This window comes from Triticum aestivum, chromosome 1A (genome assembly GCF_018294505.1).
Source record: "Triticum aestivum cultivar Chinese Spring chromosome 1A, IWGSC CS RefSeq v2.1, whole genome shotgun sequence".
Taxonomy (NCBI): domain Eukaryota; kingdom Viridiplantae; phylum Streptophyta; class Magnoliopsida; order Poales; family Poaceae; genus Triticum; species Triticum aestivum.
In genome coordinates, this window is record NC_057794.1 from 438,279,239 (window position 1) to 438,298,981 (window position 19,743).

The 19,743-nt window shown below is 44.9% G+C and overlaps 2 protein-coding genes across 2 annotated transcripts; one reads left to right on the forward strand and one right to left on the reverse strand.

Annotated features, from left to right (window-relative positions):
• Positions 1–1,558: 1,558 nt before the first annotated feature.
• On the forward strand, positions 1,559–6,950 carry LOC123054626 (putative leucine-rich repeat receptor-like serine/threonine-protein kinase At2g14440). Its single transcript, XM_044478433.1, has 8 exons — positions 1,559–2,369; positions 3,133–3,578; positions 4,033–4,168; positions 4,263–4,334; positions 4,408–4,476; positions 4,578–4,649; positions 6,406–6,477; positions 6,677–6,950. The coding sequence occupies exons 1-8, from the start codon at positions 1,738–1,740 to the stop codon at positions 6,714–6,716; spliced, it is 1,539 nt and encodes a 512-aa protein (XP_044334368.1). The 5' UTR covers positions 1,559–1,737; the 3' UTR covers positions 6,717–6,950.
• A 680-nt stretch (positions 6,951–7,630) lies between these two features.
• Positions 7,631–11,998, reverse strand: LOC123054635 (argininosuccinate synthase, chloroplastic). Its single transcript, XM_044478443.1, has 8 exons — positions 11,719–11,998; positions 10,999–11,146; positions 10,855–10,903; positions 10,297–10,479; positions 9,726–9,800; positions 9,468–9,653; positions 9,190–9,278; positions 7,631–8,397 (listed from the first exon to the last, which is right to left on the reverse strand). The coding sequence occupies exons 1-8, from the start codon at positions 11,861–11,863 to the stop codon at positions 7,845–7,847; spliced, it is 1,428 nt and encodes a 475-aa protein (XP_044334378.1). The 5' UTR covers positions 11,864–11,998; the 3' UTR covers positions 7,631–7,844.
• Between the last annotated feature and the right edge of the window lie 7,745 nt (positions 11,999–19,743).

Consider the following 19,743-nt stretch of genomic DNA (forward strand, 5'->3'; position numbering starts at 1 on the left):
CGGACGAAGGAGACCAAACAAAAAATGTGCGACATCTTCCCCTTCGTGGGGGGAAGTCGATCATCTACACAAAAATGAAGAGAAAAAACAAGGCCCAAATTCTGGCCCTGGATGAAGCTTCACGTGTCCTCGGTCGATACCAAACAACATCACAGGAACGACAGTAGGATGATGAGGTCTTCCCACGAACACCTCACGCGTCCTCCCGCGAAAACCTCCGAGTCGGCCACGGCTTTGCACCCTCCGTCGTGAAAATTGGGTGCTAGCAACAAAAAATAACACATAAACCGAACATGGACCAAATTGTATTTTGAGCACAATGTTTTTGCCACCTAGGGCATCTCCAATTATGTACGTCAAATCACGTGTAAACGTACGGATTTGTGCGGTTCGCACACGAAGCCCTCCAACATTCGCGGACCTATCAGGTCATCTGAATTAACACAAATGACCTCACCGCTACTAGGTGCGTCTAAATTAACACAAATTACCGGTGAACGGTGATGCATCCAACGATTTGTTCGTCGTGTAATGATGTAGGTGCGTTAGTAGCATTGGCCTCAACTGGGTAGGCCCTTTTTCGGATTAATGGATGTAGCTAGCCATTAGACGCCGCCGAGCAACACGAGGCAGGGCGGCCTCGGCGGCATCAAAACACGCCAAGTCGGTGTGCACTAGGGACGCTGGTTGGAACATGTTTAGCGCGACAACGGTAGGGAGAGTCGCGGCACGCCGTCCAGCTCGAGCCCGGAGACGCGGAAAACCGTGGGCGCCTTCATTTCCATCGCCCCGGAGGACGGCGCATGGCGTTGTCGATGCTGTCCGATGGCTAATATAGGACGAGTTCGTTGTGGATGCTCCCATACGACCATGGGTACTGCTACCACAATTATGGTCTGTAATGAGAGCTCGCATCTCTTTGTCATATGGTTGCTTTTTGTGGATTGGTGCTCACTCGGTTCGCCCCAGTTAGCATGGTTGATGCGGTCCAAGAGGAGATCGACTATGGTGCCAATTACAGATGTGATTAAGTGTTGGGGGAAAAGAGGACTTGAAAAAGAAAGAGTACTTAGAGATTGGTGAGAAAACACGTGGCACCTTTCTAAAAAGGGGTTCTCAAGGGATGGCAAAAGAGACCCGGTCTCATAGAATTATTTTTCGAAAGGAGTAAAGCACGCTGGTTGTTTCTTGTTGCAGCCGGCGTCTTCTTTTTTCGAATTTGTTAATTTTAATCTAGATGAGTCAGCAAAGTCTCGTCTAATTTGTACTTTCTTCGTAAATTAATATAAAAGCGTTTAGATTACTACTTTAGTGATCTATAAACGTTTTTATATTAGTTTACAGAGGGAATACACTATTTGATTAATGAAATAAAATAATAAAAAAAAATATTTTTTTCTTATTCTTTGTGTGTTTTTCTGTCTATATGTTGTTCATGTTTCTGGCCATCGACCTCTTCTCCAATCAATGAAATCTTAGCAGCTCTCCTGCTAAATTTTTCTTAAAAAAAGGACAACAAAGCTGAGCTGGAAAAAATGTCCGCGGATCCGCGTGACCCAGCCGAGCCCTACGGCCCGACCCGCCGCCGGGAACGCGCATGCGCATCCGCCGCCCGTTCTCCGCTGACCGCGCCCACCTTCCCCGCCGGCCGAGTCAACCCACCCGCCCAGCACGAAACCATCCCAATTCCCCTCCATTTCCGCCCAAAATCCTCCGGCAACAGCAAGGCTCACCAGAATGCGGCCTCTCCTCAGCGCCGCCGCCGCCGCCGCCGTCCTCCTCCTCCTCCTCCCCCTCGCCGCCGGCCAGCGACTCCGCGGCTTCTCCTACCAGCTCGACTGCGGCGCCGCGAGCTCCTCCACCGACAGCCGCGGCCTCCGCTGGGACCCCGACGGCCCCTACGTCTCCGCCGGCTCCGCCCGCCCGCTCTCCGTCCAGGGCCTCCTCGACCCCGCCCTCGCCTCCCTCCGCGCCTTCCCGTACCGCACCAACGCCAAGTTCTGCTACGCGCTCCCCGTCGACCCCAACCGCCGCTACCTCCTCCGCCTCACCTTCTTCTACGGCCCCACCTCGACGGCCCCGCCCGTGTTCGACCTCATCGTGGACGGCACCTTCTGGACCGCCGTCGACACCGCCGATGACGTCCTGGCCGGCAGCGCCTCGCACTACGAGGCCGTGTTCCCGGCCAGGGGCAGGAACCTGACCTTCTGCCTTGGCGTCAACCCCGACTACACGAAATCCGGCCCGTTCATCAACGCGCTGCAGGTCATCCAGCTCCATGATTCGGTGTACAACGCCACGGATTTCACGGGCAGCGCCATGGGCCTCATTGCGCGCACCAAGTTTGGCTCGATTGGCGACGTCGAGAGGTGAGTGCCGACTTCTCTGGCCGTGATTTCAGTGCCCTTTTAGTGATGAAGTGCTAGTAGATGTTCTGTGATTTCCCATAATTTGAGTAGGTTTAGGAATTAGGACTGCAGAACTGACTCATTGTCGATATGGCTGAGAATACTGTCGATCAGGCATATACCAGTTTTTATCACAAGATAGTACCAGTTGGGCCAGTTCTTTGTGAAGTGAATAGCTCTAGGTTTCAGCTGTTTCTGATCTGAGGTTTATTTTGTCATGTAAAGTAACTCTGGATGTGGTTCACAACATTTATTCGGTAGATGTAGGTTGATTTGGTAGTTCTCTTTCTTTAAAGCTCTTCTAATTTCTATCGTCATGTTGCGGCTGTTGCTTCTTTGACTCCTATAGCATGTTGAGCAACGAACATGATCCCCCAATATCAAAGAAGCAGAATTCATCATATCGAATCCCTAGTTCTTAAGCAAAAATACCAAAAGTTCCTGAACCTCTTTCTCATTACTTTTTCGAGGAAACATGTGCATGCACTAGTGATTAGAACTTTACAAGTTTATTCCAAGGAACAAATAAGTACTTGTTAAAAAGATGCTCTCTAAATGAAGTACAAAAAGGAAAGAAGTGTGTCGGCCTATATCATATATGTTTTCCTTTTCTTCCGTTCTCCCATTTGTAGAGGACTACGAATTAGAAGCTTTATGTAGTTTTTTCTTGTGAGGAAGTTCTGTAGATCTCTGACTTCATTTTCTTCATTACATTCAAACTTAGGTACCCTGATGACAGTTTTGACCGCTATTGGCAGCCATTTCCAGACAGAAAACATGCAGTCAGTAGTACCCACAACGTTACCTCAGCCGATTTCTGGAATCTTCCTCCTCCTGACGTATTTAATACAGCTTTGGTAGCAGAACAAAATTCACCCTTGGTGTTGCAATGGCCTCCAATATCTCTTCAGAATGGCAGCTATTATGTTTCTCTTTATTTTGCTGATACATTGGCTAATAGTTCGAGGACCTTGGATGTGAATATTAATGATTACCAGTTTTACGAAGGGACAGTAACATCAGCTGGTCTTTCTGTCTTTGCAACTCAATGGATTCTCTCAGGCCTAACCAGAGTTATATTGACTTCTAAGTCTGTTCTTCCACCACTTATCAATGCTGGCGAAGTCTTTGGAATTTTTCCCATCGGAAGACTGACAATTACACGTGATGGTACATCATTAGCTGCATTTATTCCTTTATTATCAATTGTTTCCCCCTGAGTTGACAGTGCATGCAAACAAGCAATGAAACATTTCCTGTTCAGCCTGATGCAATGCACATTACGTATGTAAATGTGTAATGATTCTGGTAGCACTGATTCAGTTATTTGTATGGTAGATTGCATGTTTATGTACTGTGTTAGCAACATGTCATCAAAATGTGCTTTCGGTGAATTTGCGTATACATGACCATTCGACATCTCTCCCAATTTTAGCATCACCTCGAGTCATACTTGTATTCTTCAGGTATTTTATCAAGTGTACACATCGACTTTAGGTTGTAGTGATTGTCCTTTAAATATTGTTGTGGGCGTATTACATGATGTTCTTGCAATGCAGCAAGTTGCTCTAACTTGCGCCTGTCTCTTTTATGAAATTGACCTAGTATTTTCATTTCTTTACAGCGCTTGCTATGGAGAGTATGAAGAGAAGCCTCCAAAACATACCCGATGATTGGATTGGAGATCCATGTATGCCTCATGGATATGCTTGGACTGGAGTTACATGTGATGAAGGACAAAATATACGTGTCATTTCATTGTGAGTTTAACTCATGATCCTTCCATCTATACGATGCAATTCTTTTATCCTTTGCAAGTTTGCAGTAACAATTCTTTGTATTGGTCTACACCAGGAACTTTTCAAGTATGGGTATCTCCGGATCTCTGTCACCTGACATTGCAAATCTGACTGCTCTTACTGATATGTAAGTTCTATTTATAATCGATGAAGGTGAATGAAAATATAAGCTAGCAAAATGACACTATTACCATTGGCAGATCTTTTGCAAACAATAGCTTGTCTGGAACTATTCCTGATTTCATCAATCTGGGAAAACTCCAACGATTGTAAGCTAACCCTTCGGCCTTTGCAATTTAGTTCGAAAATTGTTTATACAATCATACTATTCATACGTTACTTCAAAAATTGGTTTGTCTTTACTCTTTAGGCACCTGAACGATAACAAGTTGAATGGAACAATAGCTCAGACGTTGGGGACAATTCAGCCTTTGCGTGAACTGTGAGTCTATTTGTGTCAATATTTTTTACTTATTGGTTATTGTTCCAGTTTCAGAATATTTGCCTACATTACTGCTCATGTCAGAGTATTCAAAGAACAGAAAGCATAAAACACGAAAAGCATAGCAACTATTTTAGAAACATTTGCCAGGCCCCCGGGTTGCCCTTTCAGGCAGCACGTAGATCGTAGGACTGACTGCAGCGTGGCTTCTTCCGCTCGTCCATTGCCAATGGTGTTGGAGGAGGATGGTTACTATGCGCCGTTCAGATCTTTTCTGTGGTGTTCTGTTCCAGAGGTGCTTTGCTTGATTGGCGCAGTGGCTGTAGTGGTAAATGTGGCAGCTCTGGCGGTCATGGAGGCTCATATCTGGAAGCTGAAGCGGCTCCTTGGCCATAAGGGAAACTGATCCCTTATCCACAGTCTTTTGCCATAAGTGCAACACCTCAAACCTGGGGGATCTTATTTTATTCTCATTGCAAGTTCCCTAGATTGGTGTCGTTAATTCACGTGGGATGAAACTTCCTCTCAAATTCCCGCTCCTGATTCCCACCAAGCACCAAACGTGGGTTTGGGACTAATAATCAACTTCCCAAGCCTAATCCCCCAATAAACCCCCACCAGTAAATTCCCATCCCCTTTCCCCAAAATAGCCATACACGCTGAGAGAGTACTCAAGCCACAAACTTTTTTCCATGTCGATCTACAGTAGTTTATTTTCATTCTGAAGACATAACTATTCCTTGGCCAATATTCGGTATCTGCATGGTGTGTTTATTTCTGCTGTTGGCAATTTACCCATTGGGTATATTTGATTAACCCCTGAGTAGCCAATTGCAGCTCCTTTAGTGCATTTTGTGAGTTTTTGCAGTTGGCATTTTGTTAGAAAAAAATGACTGGTCGTTTGTAAATAGATTGTACTTGCATGGACTCCGAGCAATGTTTAACAAAAAAATATCCGCATGTAAATTTGTACTCCCTCGGTTCCAAAATAAGTGTTGCGGTTTTAGTTCAAATTTGAACTAAAAGTCTAAAACAAGGACAATTATTTTGGAACGTAGGGAGTAAGTTCTAAATTGTCAATATCTTAGAGATTCTTGCTTGTACCATCTTATTCCTTGGTGCATCACAAGTTTTGAATGTTCCTACAATCTACTCCCTCCGTTCCTAAATATAGGTCTTTGTAGAGATTTCAATAAGTGACTACATACAGAGCAAAATGAGTGAATCTACACTCTAAAATATGTCTTCTAGGCATAGCCGGTCCCAAGCCCGGGTAAAGGAGGAGGGTTGTGATAGGCTTGGCGAGCCAACGTAAAAACTAGCCAGTCCCATAGGTATGAAACCCATTTGAGCGAGAATAGTACTAGGATGGGTGACCTCCTAGGAAGTCCTCGTGAAAGGGTTTCATATCTAAGGGTTGTGATAGGCTTGGCGAGCCAACGTAAAAACTAGCCAGTCTTTTGGGTATGAAACCCATTTGGGCGAGAGTAGTACTAGGATGGGTGACCTCCTGGGAAGTCCTCGTGAAAGGGTTTCATATCTAGCCTACCCCAACTTGTTTGGGATAAAAGGCTTCGTAAGTAAGTAAGTATACATCCGTTCATCTGTTCTTTGTAGTCCATTTGAAATCTCTAAAAAGACTTATATTTAGGAACGGAGGGAGTACTTATTTTCATTTCCAAATTAGCTGCACTTTATTTGCTTTTGCACAAGCCATAGCAAAGCACTTGCTTACTGTTTTTCTTCATGTATCCAGATTCTTGCAAGGCAATGATCTGGGTGGAGCAGTTCCACAGAACTTGCTGAACAAAACAGGGTTGACTAGCAAGTAAGTTTCATCTAAGGCTTTCCAGGAAATCTTGATTACTACTCCCTCCGTTCCAAATTACTCGTCGCAGAAATGGATGTATCTAGAACTAAAATACATCTAGATACATCCATACCTGCGACAAGTAATTCAAAACGGAGGGAGTAGAAATTTCCCATGTTCATTGGACACCTCGTAATTATATTTCATTTGATTGTAGATTTTGTCCGGGCAATCAGTTCACACAACCACAGTGCTGACAATCAAACACTTTGTTGAAGACAGTAGGATGGTGTGTTTATTCTTTTAGGGTGGCTAGAGCAAGATTTTGTAACCAGTCAAATGTATGTACAGTAAAATGATTGGAACCCAGTGAAACGAGTTGGCGGAAGCAGGTGAAGATAAACAATCCTGATTGTACAGTGCCAATTCTGTAGTTTACATTGTCAGTGTGTAACGCGAGGAGAAAATGAAACACTGTTAAATTCTCTCAACGAGCCCTGAACTGAATCAGGTTCCTTGCATACACCTACCCTGCAAAATTTGGGCGCCCAGAGAGCAAAGCACAGCCAGCTTCAAGAGCGACTGGTGAAGAAATGATAAAACCGAAAAGCCAATCGTGTAACTTTATTTTCTTTGAGAAGAAACACCCACCGGCATTTCAAAAGTCAAGGAATACACTAAAGACCCTTTCCGCAAAAAAAAAAAAAAGGAATGCACTAAAGACCCAAGCAAGAAATGAAAAATATACCATAGCCTACAAAGTCATTCAACTCCGTCTTTTTAGCCAGCCCGTGAAGAACGCTCCCGAAGAAAATTTTGTCAGAAAGGTGTTGCAAAGATGGAACCAGAATCTCTAGCAACCACACACGCCACCATGGGCTATAGAAACGTCAACAGAAACTTATCGCAAGAGGCAGGACAAAGCACACGCTTGACCAACAAGTCGCTGAAGATCGATCTGTCCCAGAACCACCATGGGTAAGTTAGAAGAATACGAGGCTTGACAAAGAGAGGATGCACTCCTGTACGACAATGATGCTCGTCCAGATCCACGGAACCACTCTCAAAGTCTACCAACGATGTTGGAGCCAACACCATGGGGGCAGGGAGGAATTCCATCGTTATGATGTCTCTACGGGTCAGGTCCCAGGAAGCCCAAAAATGATGCGAGTAACCGAACACACCCGGCCGCAGCACCAAACAGTATATTACTGCAAGTTGGAGCAACTCTTCAATACATACTACCAAACAAAACAGAAACTCCACAATGTGCTCAAAGCCCACCCGCCTGGAAATCTTCCATTTGTCCAGAGTTACTCAAAGACACACACTCGGCAGTTTTCAATGAGAAAACAATTTATTCAAGACGCAAAGACGACCTTAGATTAGATGCCCTTCTCCAGCATCGCGCGGACCCGGGTGGGGAGGCCGTACAGCCTGATGAAACCCTCAGCGTCAGCCTGGTCATAGATCTCCCCGTTCTCGAACGACGAGATGTCCTCCCTGTACAGGCTGTAGGGGCTCTTCCGGGACGCGACGGTCACCGACCCCTTGTACAGCTTCAGGGTCACCGACCCGGTCGTCGTCGCGGTGATGGTCTCCATGAAGGCGTCCATGGACAGCCGCAGCGGGTCGAACCAGCGCCCCGCGTAGACGAGCTCCGCGTACTTGAGGGCCAGCATGTCCTTCCACTGCATCGTCTCCCGGTCCAGTGTCAGGGACTCGAGCTCGCGGACCGCGGCCGCCATGATGGTGCCGCCGGGGGTCTCGTAGACGCCACGGGACTTCATCCCCACCAGGCGGTTCTCCACCATGTCGATGCGCCCGATGCCATGCTTTCCGCCGATTTCGTTGAGCTTGGCGAGGAGAGTTGCTGGCGAGAGATCTTTACCGTTGATAGAAGTAGGAACACCAGCAACTATACCAATCTCCAGATACCTGCATGAAGTTTAGTTTTTATACACAACAAGCTAACAAAGTATAAATATGTGTGTTATCGTGGAACAATGGAAACAACACTGTTCTGCAACCAAGCATGCAGTTAACCGATTGTTTTTGTACAGCCAATTATAATTATAATGTAACAAAAAGGCACAAACAAAGTGTTCTGTTCACAACAAAATTGGACTGACGGTAGTGTTACCAGTTCCAATGATTTCACGCATGATATTCAGCAAAAATTGTAGTTAAAAACAATACACGAACAAAGTGCTTACAACAGAAATGGACCGATAGTAATGTTCCTGATTCAAGTTATAGAAGATGATTTCATGAACCATAACATAAGTCCACCTAGAGATAGTTGATGGCCACAACAACGTGACCATTTCTATTCAGTATGACAGTGTCACTTTACATTAAAAGCTGCTGGGTAAATGGGTAAATGAAAACATGAAAAACTTAGCAATGTAAAAAACTTGGGAACTTCACAATGCTGAACAACTCAAGTTCATCATGCCACGATTCAACACGCCTAGTTTAGAATAATCGTGTCCAGAATCCAAATCATTTGGGTGGTTCTCTACGCAATTCAACTCTACGTGGGGGGATATGAAGTTATGAACCATTGCACAGATTTAGTAAAATAGGCCACATTGCAGCAAAGATGAACCATTGTACAGATTTAGTAAAAAGGGTACACTGCAGTAAATATAAAATAAAGAGCATAAAGAATACTTATTCAGGACAACAGGTGTGGCCTTATGGAAAGAAAAAGGATTGATCACATACTCAGGTTTTGAAGGTGCATTTTCTGGAGAAACAGACATCATATACATATCTTCTTTTGGCTCATTTGCTGGATCTTCCAAAATGTCACCCTGAAAATGTTGAGAATAACTCAGATCATCTGACAAGCATCACCCTTTTCAATCGAAGATTACTCGATGGCATCAATGTTACGCATCATGTACGAATTACTGTACGATATGTATCCTTCAAACCAAAAAAAAAACAATACAGCTCCATAAACCCTAAGAGGCATCAACAAGACAATAGGTTATATATACCTCATGGCTAAGGTGCCACAAATTTCTATCTCGGCTGTATATTGATTTCTTTGAAACCGGAATTGGCACATTGTGTTTCTTTGCATACTCAATTGCATCTTCACGTCCTGTGATATCCCACTCCCTCCAGGGTGCCACCACTTTAAGTTCCGGATTTAAGGCATAAAATGTAAGCTCAAAGCGAACCTACAGAAAACGATAGCATCAGATGACTGCCCACATTAACATTTCCATGAAAAGCAGTATGCCAGTATGTACCTGATCATTGCCCTTCCCAGTGCACCCATGAGCAACTGCATCTGCGCCAACTTCCTTGGCAACATCAACCATTGCCTGCAATAAAGATATATATTGCTTAGTAGTCCTCAAAGGAATATAAGGACATATAAAATTTGTGGTATATAGTTGCAAGTACTTCATTTGAATATTTCATCCATCCCACCAACTATTAGAATTACATATTTAAGTTAAGATCCTACAAAGCTTACAGCACAAGTGCAACTCTTAGAACAAATAAAATAAAGTTTGAAGGAAAACAAACTTGCATTTATAAGCTCAATGAGAAATTAATCATGCTGTATGTAACAAATCTTAGACGGTACCAGGGTGGATGGCTAGCTATAAAAAGTGACAGCAACCTTATATAAATGACCTCAGAAGCATTTATTCTAGTACAAGAAAGTGCAGATTTTACAAAAAAAAAACACTCCAAAAGATATTGTAACTGAAGATCAACAACAGATTCATTTCAAATTTACTTGTAAGACAATTATGTTGCAGAAGTAATATGCACACAAATCACAAAATACAACTAGTTTATCAATTTCACCTTAGCAATAACAGGCCTAGCCATGGAAGTCCCAAGCAGATACTTTCTTTCGTAAACTGCACCAGCACGCAAGCAGGGGTATATATATTCACCAACAAATTCTTCTGTCAAGTCCTTCACAACAAGCTGGCTTGCACCGCTAGCTTTTGCCTTTTTCTCCAATCCTTCCAATTCAATGTCACCCTAAAAGGGTAAAATATGAGCTTAACTGATGGTTCACTGGAAGGAAGCTAGAAAAAAGGTCCAAACAATGCTAGTTCAGTTATGTACTGATAGAAAACAAAATACTCCGTAAAAAGGTATGATACAAAAACAACTCAAAGTTGTAAAATTTGGAACAGCATGAAGCCAGAGACAACAAACGAATAAATTATAGAATCTGTAACTCAAGGTAAAAAAAATATAACCATCAGAAGAGCAAAAACTAAGTAAAAATGTACAAAGAGGGACGGGAGAGAGAAAGTTGTGGCACTTATCAAGCAGGACATAGTTAGTAATTTAGCACAACATTGCAGATTAAAGGAAGACAGTAGAATCACTGAAGTTATGTTAACATACCTGACCAACATCAGCAGTGAAACAGACGACTTCACAGCCATAGTTCTCCCTTCAATAAAAAAAAAGAAACATAGTTTAGACAAACCAATTCATCCTTTAATTTGGTAAATTGCTTACTGAATTTAGAAACATTTGCAGTTGTACCTAAGCCATGGAACAATTACTGATGTATCCAAGCCACCGCTGTAAGCTAGAACAACTTTTTTCAGTTTGCCACGCAGTCCACCTTTCTTTTCATCACCACTAGTAGTTGCTGCATGCTCCTTTCCACTTGCCATCACGCAACTAACACCTGCAGATTTTCAACAACCATATGATGATATCATCATAACAGAAGCAAAATGATACCCCCTCCATAAAAAACACAAAAATAGGTCGGTCAAGTTTCCTATTGCAAATCTCCCTCTGGTCTAAAATGGCCAGCCCATGGAGAATAGGGCACTACTAGTACCAGCACCAGTTTTCATCAAAGGATGTGGAAACCCAGATTCAACAATACCAGAGGTCATTAGTAAACTATTTTAGTGAAAACAGGCTCCAGAGGCCTGAAAAATATGTTCCATTTCTTTCGACCATTTCACCGTAGGAGGCTAGTTTATCAAAATATATTCCAGCAAGAAAGGAGGAACACCGTGTAACTTTTGCTTCGCAGATGAGATATTCGATACATGGCGAACTTTCAGACTTATATCCTAGCATGCGAAGCCGACCCAAATAGACTAAAAACCCGTAATCGAGCACAGAAGGATACTTCGATACATGGTACATTGCACGGAGGCGTAAACTTTTTGACGGGTAATTGCCGCAGGCCTTAGCTAACAGAACAAGAGATAAGACCAGTCTCCGCCAGCCGCGGCGAAATACCTCGGGCCGTCGTCGTCGAGGACCTCTCCATCGACACCCGGCCATGCTGTCGCCGGAGCCGAACGGAGGGCGGCGCGGGGGAGTCGTGCGGGTGCACGGCTGGGAGGGAGGGAGCGGCGGCGAGGCGGCGCATCGGGAGCGGCATGGGGGGCGGGCGGCTGGGTGGAAGTGGAAGGCTTGGGTCAGACGCGGCGGCTACAAGCGGGGTAGGTAGGGCACGAGGGAGACGAGCTGAGGTGGAAAAATAGACCCGCTCGGGCGAGTGGGACTGGACTGCCGGACTGGGGAACGCGACGTCGCGCACAGACGGGCCGACGGCCCATGCGGGACAGAAGGCGCGTATCCAGGAAGATCAGATTACGCTCAAAAAAAAACAGAAATATCAGATTGGCGAAATCACTTTTTTTTTGGATAACAGATTGGCCGAATCACAAGGACTTTCCCCTGACAACTAATGAAGAATGGAGGACATTCTGCGGGAGTGGTGGTGGCAGTTTCTGATGATTGTTATTTTATGGCGTGCGATTTTCCGCGTATCAATTTTGAGCATTGTAATAGAAAAGCAAATAAAGTTGCTCACAAACTTGCTAGATTAGCTAAATTTTCCGTGACTAGAGATTGTTTTGAGAAACCTATGAATGATATTGTAACTTTTCTTATTAACGATGTAACTGTTATTTCCAATGAATAAAGGCGATGTTTTGTTTAAAAAAATTAAGGAGTACCATTGCCACTTTTCACAACCTAGAAGTTTTCCTCTTTTCATAGATTTGTTTATTCAAAATGTTTTTATCTATAAATCTGTGCGTCAAAACCACGGTCCGTTCTCACTGTTGGTTTCTCGCGTCGGCATTTTCAAAACTAGATCTCATGTTAATAGGAAGGAAACATGTGCCTCCACGAGAAGCAATCTCTCACAAAAAACATGTTTTCTCTTTCCGAGGGGCATAGCTGTGCCTCTCGCGGAAGCAAACCTGTGCCTCCACGAGAAGCAAATCTGTGCGCCTCTCGAAAAAAAAACACAACAGCGACTCTCGCTAAAGCAAATATGTGCCTACATGATAAGCAAATTTGTCTCTCTCGCAGAAGCAAAAAATGCGAGTTTTTTTTCTTTCCGAGAGGCAAGTTGTGCCTCTCACGGAAGCAAATCTGTGCCTCCACGAGAAGCAAAATTGTGCCTTTCATGGGAGAAAAATAAATATTTTTCGCGCAATTGTTTCCCCTCCAAAACCTAGGAAAAGCCGGGCAAAAAACGAAAAGCCAACCTTATAGAAATTGTAAACGTTTATAGAAAAAAATCCCGAGGGAGCACCCAGAACGCAATACGTGGTAGCGGCTGACAACACGCCAAGTGATGCATCCTCAGCCAACCTTAGTCACTCTCTCAGATTGGTTATGAAGGTTGGTATGTCTGTATCTTTTGGATTTTGAGATCCAAATCTCATAAATTTTGCAAGTTCTAAGCAAAGTGCTCTCAGATTACAACCCATATATTGGATTGCTAAGACTAAGGTTGTGTTTGGTTGTTGGTCCGGTAAGCTATCAACAAAAATTTGCAATCAATGGTCGAGGTGTGGATTCTAGTCAATGGCGGTGAAGGTTTTAGACCTACTCGCATGGGCCACGGCGTCGGTCATTTGGCTGTGGCGACGGTTGTTTCTCCTGGAAAAGAAACATGAACGAAGATGACCTTGACTCCTCCAACAACGCATCAACGATGGCTACTCGTTGGGATGCGACGACGGGGGAGCTGCAAAATTCATAGCATGGAGGGATTTTGGTGGAAAAGAACACGATCTCCTCTAGAACTTGGATGTGATAGCAGCGCCCACCATGCGGTTGAATCCCGTCCACATCGCCTTTCTGCTCGTGAGAAGGACATCCAGGTGCCTTCTACCAAGAACCCTGACTCCCGCCTCGCGGCTGGACATGCACAAGTATAACATATATTTATACTTTGTACAATATATATCGTATATCATGAAAAATATATATATGCATAAACATCATTATTTTAATTTTAGTTAGCAAATAAAGTCTCCATACACCATCTACATGTGATATAACGTACTCAACTATAAAATAATTATTGAATAGATACAACATGATGAAGTGCGCCGAGGAGGGAGGGGGGCAAATGCCCCCCTTTTTAATTTATTTAAGTATGTAGATATATTAGACCCTTACTTAAGATGGCCCATTGTAACACCCCGGATGTAACTTTCCCTATTTATACTCCAACTCTTGCCGTTTCCGGCGTTAAGTTATATTTATTTCCTCGGGTTTGGGTTTTGCCTCCGTGTGTTGTTGTCTTTGTCATGCATCTCATATCATGTCATCATGTGTATTGCATTTGCATACGTGTTCGTCTCATGCATTCGAGCATTTTCCCCATTGTCCGTTTTGCATTCCGGCGCTTCGTTCTCCTCCGGTGGCCATTTCTAGCTTTCTTTCGTGTGTAGGGATTAAACATTTCCAGATTGGACCGAGACTTGCCAAGCGGCCTTGGTTTACTACCGGTAGACCGTCTGTCAAGTTTCATACCATTTGGACTTCGTTTGATACTCCAACGGTTAACCGAGGGACCAAAAAGGCCTCGTGTGTGTTGCAGCCCAACACCCCTCCAATTTGGCCCAAAACCCACCAAACTCTGCTCTATGTCCTAGAGCGTTCGATCACGATCGCGTGGCCGAAAACCGCACCTCATTTGGACTCTCCTAGCTCCCTCTAGGCCTATATATACACCCCTCCGTTTTCGGATCTTCTCCCTCTCCGAAACCCTAAAACTGCACCTCCTGCCGACGGACACGTCCGATTCGGGCCGGACGTGTCCGCCACCGCCCGCCGCCGCCACGTGGCGCCGCCCCGTTGGCTGCGCCCGCCGCCTCCACCGCCAGCCCACCGCGGCCCGCGGCCGACCCTCCCCGGCCCGCGCCGCCCATGCCCTCCTCCTCCCGGCGCCGCGCCCGCCGCTTCCCTGCCGGCGCCGCCCCGCCGCCCGAGCCGCCACTCCGTCCGCCGCTCGCCGCCACCGACCTCGCCCGCGAGCCGGCCGCCGCCGCCCGCTTCGCCGCCCGCCGCCACCGACCTCGCCGGCGCCGCGGCCGCCGCCCGCCACCACCGGCCGCCCCGGCCTCGTCCCCGACTCCGGCCGGCCCAACTCCGGCGACTCCTCCGGCCGTCGATCCTCGGGCTCCGTGCGATCCAGATCTGGATCGGAGCTACAGTAAACCCTAGGAGAGGTTGATTTTTTTTGCTAAGTCCCGGAGATTCCTGATCCAAGTTGCTATGTTCGCGCCTCCGTAACTTTGCGTCCATAGCTCTGATTCATGCATATAGCATATCAAAATGTTCATCTCAGAGAGTACATCATTTCATTCCATTGCATCATTTTCATTTGAGCTCATCTTGATGCCCGAAATGCTGTTAGAAGAGGGCTACTTGAGTTAATTGTCAGATCTGTTACTCCGTTTAGCACTTTTGTCATTTTTGCCATGATTAATGTGTGCATGCTATGCCCGTGAGTTCTTCATATGTTTTGTTAAGGGTTTTGTCATCTTTCCAGAGGTGCAACCCATGTATTTTTAGGATGTGTGTGGTGACTTGTGCAAGCTTGCAAAGTGGTGCACTTGCTAATTCTGTTTTCAGGAACTTAGTGATTTCACCAAGTCCTGGGATTGTTTAGTTCACGATGCCATATGTTCATGTTGTTTCCTAGTGATCCGTGCCTCTTTTGAGGATGATCAGTAAAGGAGTTTTGTTAATATTGTAGTGCTCTATACATTCATGTCTTTGTTTGCAATTATGGAGCACCCTAGCTTGAGTCAATCGAGCTCTACTTTTGCTTCGTTGCAAATCTGGGCAGATCGTCAACTTGTTTGCGATTTTGCCGATGTTATTGTAGTTGATCCGTGCATGCTATGCCATTGTTCTTGCCATGTCTAGCTTGTATTTTGTGCCTTCTTAAGAGATGTATGCTTGTCTTGCCATGACTTGCACCGTGGTGAGTGCATCGAGCTCGTAAACATGCCTTCGTAAGTTATATTTCAGCATGTCCCAGTTTTCACTAAGTCTGAAAACTGATTATGCTTTTTGCTATGTTTGTGTGCTTGTTAATATATTTTGTGATCCCTTTTTGCTCAAGGTCACTAAGGGACTTTTGTTAAGTTTGATGAGTAGGTCCATGCCATGTCTTTCTTTGTCATGTTCAGGTCCTGTAGCATGTTGATTTGTTGCTCCGAAGAGGGCTATATGATCTGAAATTCCAGACAAGTGTTAATTTCACTAAGTCTGAGATCTGTTTTACCATTTGCGTTTTTGCCATGCTTGTTTGAACCTCCTAATGGATGAATTGGCCGTAGATCAGTGATAGACTTTTGTTAAGCATCTTGTGTGCATCCCTGCCATGTATTTTGTCGTCATGTTTGGGTGATGTAGCATGTTCATTTCGTTGCATTTAGATGCCTACTTGCTGTAAATCGCAGACCGGTGTCATTTTTGAATCGCTTGTCATTTCCAAACCGTAACTCCGATTCCGGCGTTCTTTATATCGTTTTCAAGTGATTTCATCTCATCTTTCCAGTGGCACCCTTGGAATTCCAAGTTGAGGCCAGGTTCATGTATTTCCTGTCATATCTTGCATTTTGCATCCCGCATCGCATCCCGCATAGCATATCATCTTTGCATCGTGTCGTTTGAGTTTGCACGTGGTTGATTGTATCCTTGTTGCTTGTTTGTCTTGTTTGGGTAGAGCCGGGAGACGAGTTCGCTAATGAGGAGCCCGTTGAGTTTGCTTTCGAGGATCCAGTCAACTCTGACAACTATGCAGGCAAGATGATCATACCCTCGAGATCACTACTATCTTTGCTATGCTAGTTTGCTCGCTCTTTGCTATGCCAATGCTACGATGCCTACCACTTGCTTGCAAGCCTCCCCAAATTGCCATGTCAAACCTCTAACCCACCATTGTCCTAGCAAACCGTTGATTGGCTATGTTACCGCTTTGCTCAGCCCCTCTTATAGCGTTGCTAGTTGCAGGTGAAGATTGGAGGTCGTTCCTTGTTGGAACATCTTTTTTTTACTTGTTGGGATATTATTATATTGCCATGTTATCTGAATGCATCTATATACTTGGTAAAGGGTGGAAGGCTCGGCCTCTCGCCTAGTGTTTTGTTCCACTCTTGCCGCCCTACTTTTCGTCATATCGGTGTTATGTTCCCGGATTTTGCGTTCCTTACGCGGTTGGGTTATAATGGGAACCCCTTGATAGTTCGCCTTGATTAAAGCTTTTCCAGCAATGCCCAACCTTGGTTTTACCATTCGCCACCTAGCCTCTTTTTCCCTTGGGTTACCGGAGCCCAAGGGTCATCTTATTTTAACCCCCCCGGGCCAGTGCTCCCTCTGAGTGTTGGTCCGAACTGAGCTGCCTGTGGGGCCACCTCGTGGAAACTTGAGGGTTGGTTTTACTCGTAGCTAGTCTCATCTGAGTGTGCCCTAAGAACGAGATATGTGCAGCTCCTATCGGGATTTGTCGGCACATTCGGGCGGTGTTGCTGGTCTTGTTTTAACCTGTCGAAGTGTCTTGAGTAACCGAGATACCGAGTCTGATCGGAACGTCTTGGGAGGAGGTCTATTCCTTCGTTGACCGTGAGAGCTTGTCATGGGCTAAGTTGGGACTCCCCTGCAGGGATTGAACTTTCGAAAGCCGTGCCCGTGGTTATGGGCATATGGAAATTTGTTAATGTCCGGTTGTAGATAACTTGAACCTTAATTAAATTAAAATGAATCAACTGAGTGTGTTACCGTGATGGCCTCTTCTCGGCGGAGTCCGGGAAGTGGACACGGTGTTGGAGTAATGTTTGCGTAGGTTGTTCACTAGCTTCTCGCTCGTGCTTTGCCTCCTCTTCTCGCTCTCTTTTGCGAATAAGTTAGCCACCACACTTGCTAGTCGCTTGCTGCAGCTTCACTCATATTTTACCTTGCCACACCTATAAGCTTAAATAGTCTTGATCGCGAGGGTGCGAGATTGCTGAGTCCCTGTGGCTCACAGATTGCTATTACACCAGATGCAGGGCCTGATGATTCCGCTCCAGGAGACGCGTACAAGCTCAAGTGGGAGTTCGACGAAGACTCTCAACGATACTATGTTTCCTTTCCCGACGATCAGTAGTGGTGCCTAGTTGGGGGTGATTGGGACCGTGTCGCATGTTGGGTTCTCTTTCATTTTGGCGCCGTAGTCGGGCCTTGAGTGTATGGATGATGTAATGTTATTTATGTACTTGATTGACGTGGCGAGTGTAAGCCAACTATGTTATCTCCCCTTTTATTATTATTACATGGGATGTTGTGAAGATTTCCTAACTTGCGACATATGCCTTCAATGCGATTATGTCTCTAAGTCGTGTCTCGACACGTGGGAGCTATAGTCGCATCGAGGGTGTTACACCCATAGGCCGCCACACCTTTTGCCATGGCCTAGGGCCGGCCCTACATCGCCTTCAGAGTTGCAGCCGCGGCTCGGCTCTGCTGTGCGGCCATTTGCTGCCGCGGCGGTCGACTTCGCCGAGTCACGCCGGCGCCACCGCTTTCGCCGGCGAGCCGGGACACTAGCTCCGATGACGATGATCTCGGGATTTGATTGGTATTTAGCACGGAAGAAGGCCCGGAAGATTGCTTCATTAAGATTGATGTTGCTTATTAGTGTCCTCGATTTGGTTAAGTCTTGCACTTATTAGTTCCCTAGATTTGACGATCTTTGTCCCAAGTTCTTTTATATGTAGCGTGTGAAGTGTGAGCGTTTGGGGCCAACTAGTTAGTGCTGATCGGTTCAAATTCTATATGTGTTAGTTTGTGTTAGCATGTACTACATTCGTTCTGGTTTATTGGTTCACTTTGTAATCTGTGTAAATTTTAATCAAATACTTTCTTTTAGAAAAGGAGGATGACCCTTGGCCTCTGTATCTGGGAGATGCATGCGCCACTTTATTGATTATTCTTGAAGACCTTACAAAATATTACAACAATATGTCTGAATCCGTCATCTTGGCAACATATGCCACTACTCCTATCCATATTAGAAGAACGCCCGTGCGTTGCAATGGAGTCACATTAACTTTAAGGGTTCAATATCAATTATGTTAATATTACATTTAATATTTTCATACATATTAAGTGACATTGACGACCTTTTTTACCATCAAATTCTCTCACACACACCCTCTCTCTCCCTCTTCCCCACTCTCTCCCCCCTCCCTCTCTCTCTCTCTCTAACACACACACACATATCCATCTTATTCGGTACGGGACCATAATCCATCTATTTCACACGCACACGCGCTACTGCATAACAATATGGATTATGTGTATTATATTTGCCACCACAACTAAGGGAATTAATTTCATGTAATCGGCCAGCCACAGCTCCATGACAAACAACACATCTAAATTCTCAGCGTTATTCTTATGTAACATTGGCGAGAGGTAAACGACGGTGATTGTTTCCTTTGTTTGGAGATTGATTACCATCCATGAGTTAAGCTAGGTACTAAAGAAGAATCTGATTGTGATGCATGAATTGATTGTTGCCTTGTACGTTTGGTTTTGGTATTTGAAGATTGATTACCATCCGTTAGTTGGGTTACCAAAGAAGAAATCAATCACCATATGTAGAAAAAGGAACTACATTGCACATGCTTACACCTCATCTACTCGTGAGAATATATAGAATTGGAGCAAACAAAATAAGTCCAGACAAGAGATAAAACATCAATGAGGATCCCTAATGTCTTGACTAATATGTTGTCCTCGAGCTTGAGAAGCACCTACAAGAAATTGGGAGGTGGGAGGGAGGACGAAAAAAACCAGGGGAGGTGGGACGAAAATAAACCCGGAACGGAGACTACCAACTGAGACATTAGGAGTAGAGATCAATTAGTTGATAAGAATAAATAGAAAACGGTGTTAAAAGGAGAAACAGATTAGAATACATTGAAAAACCAAAAGGACGATGTAAAAGGGGATTTGCCC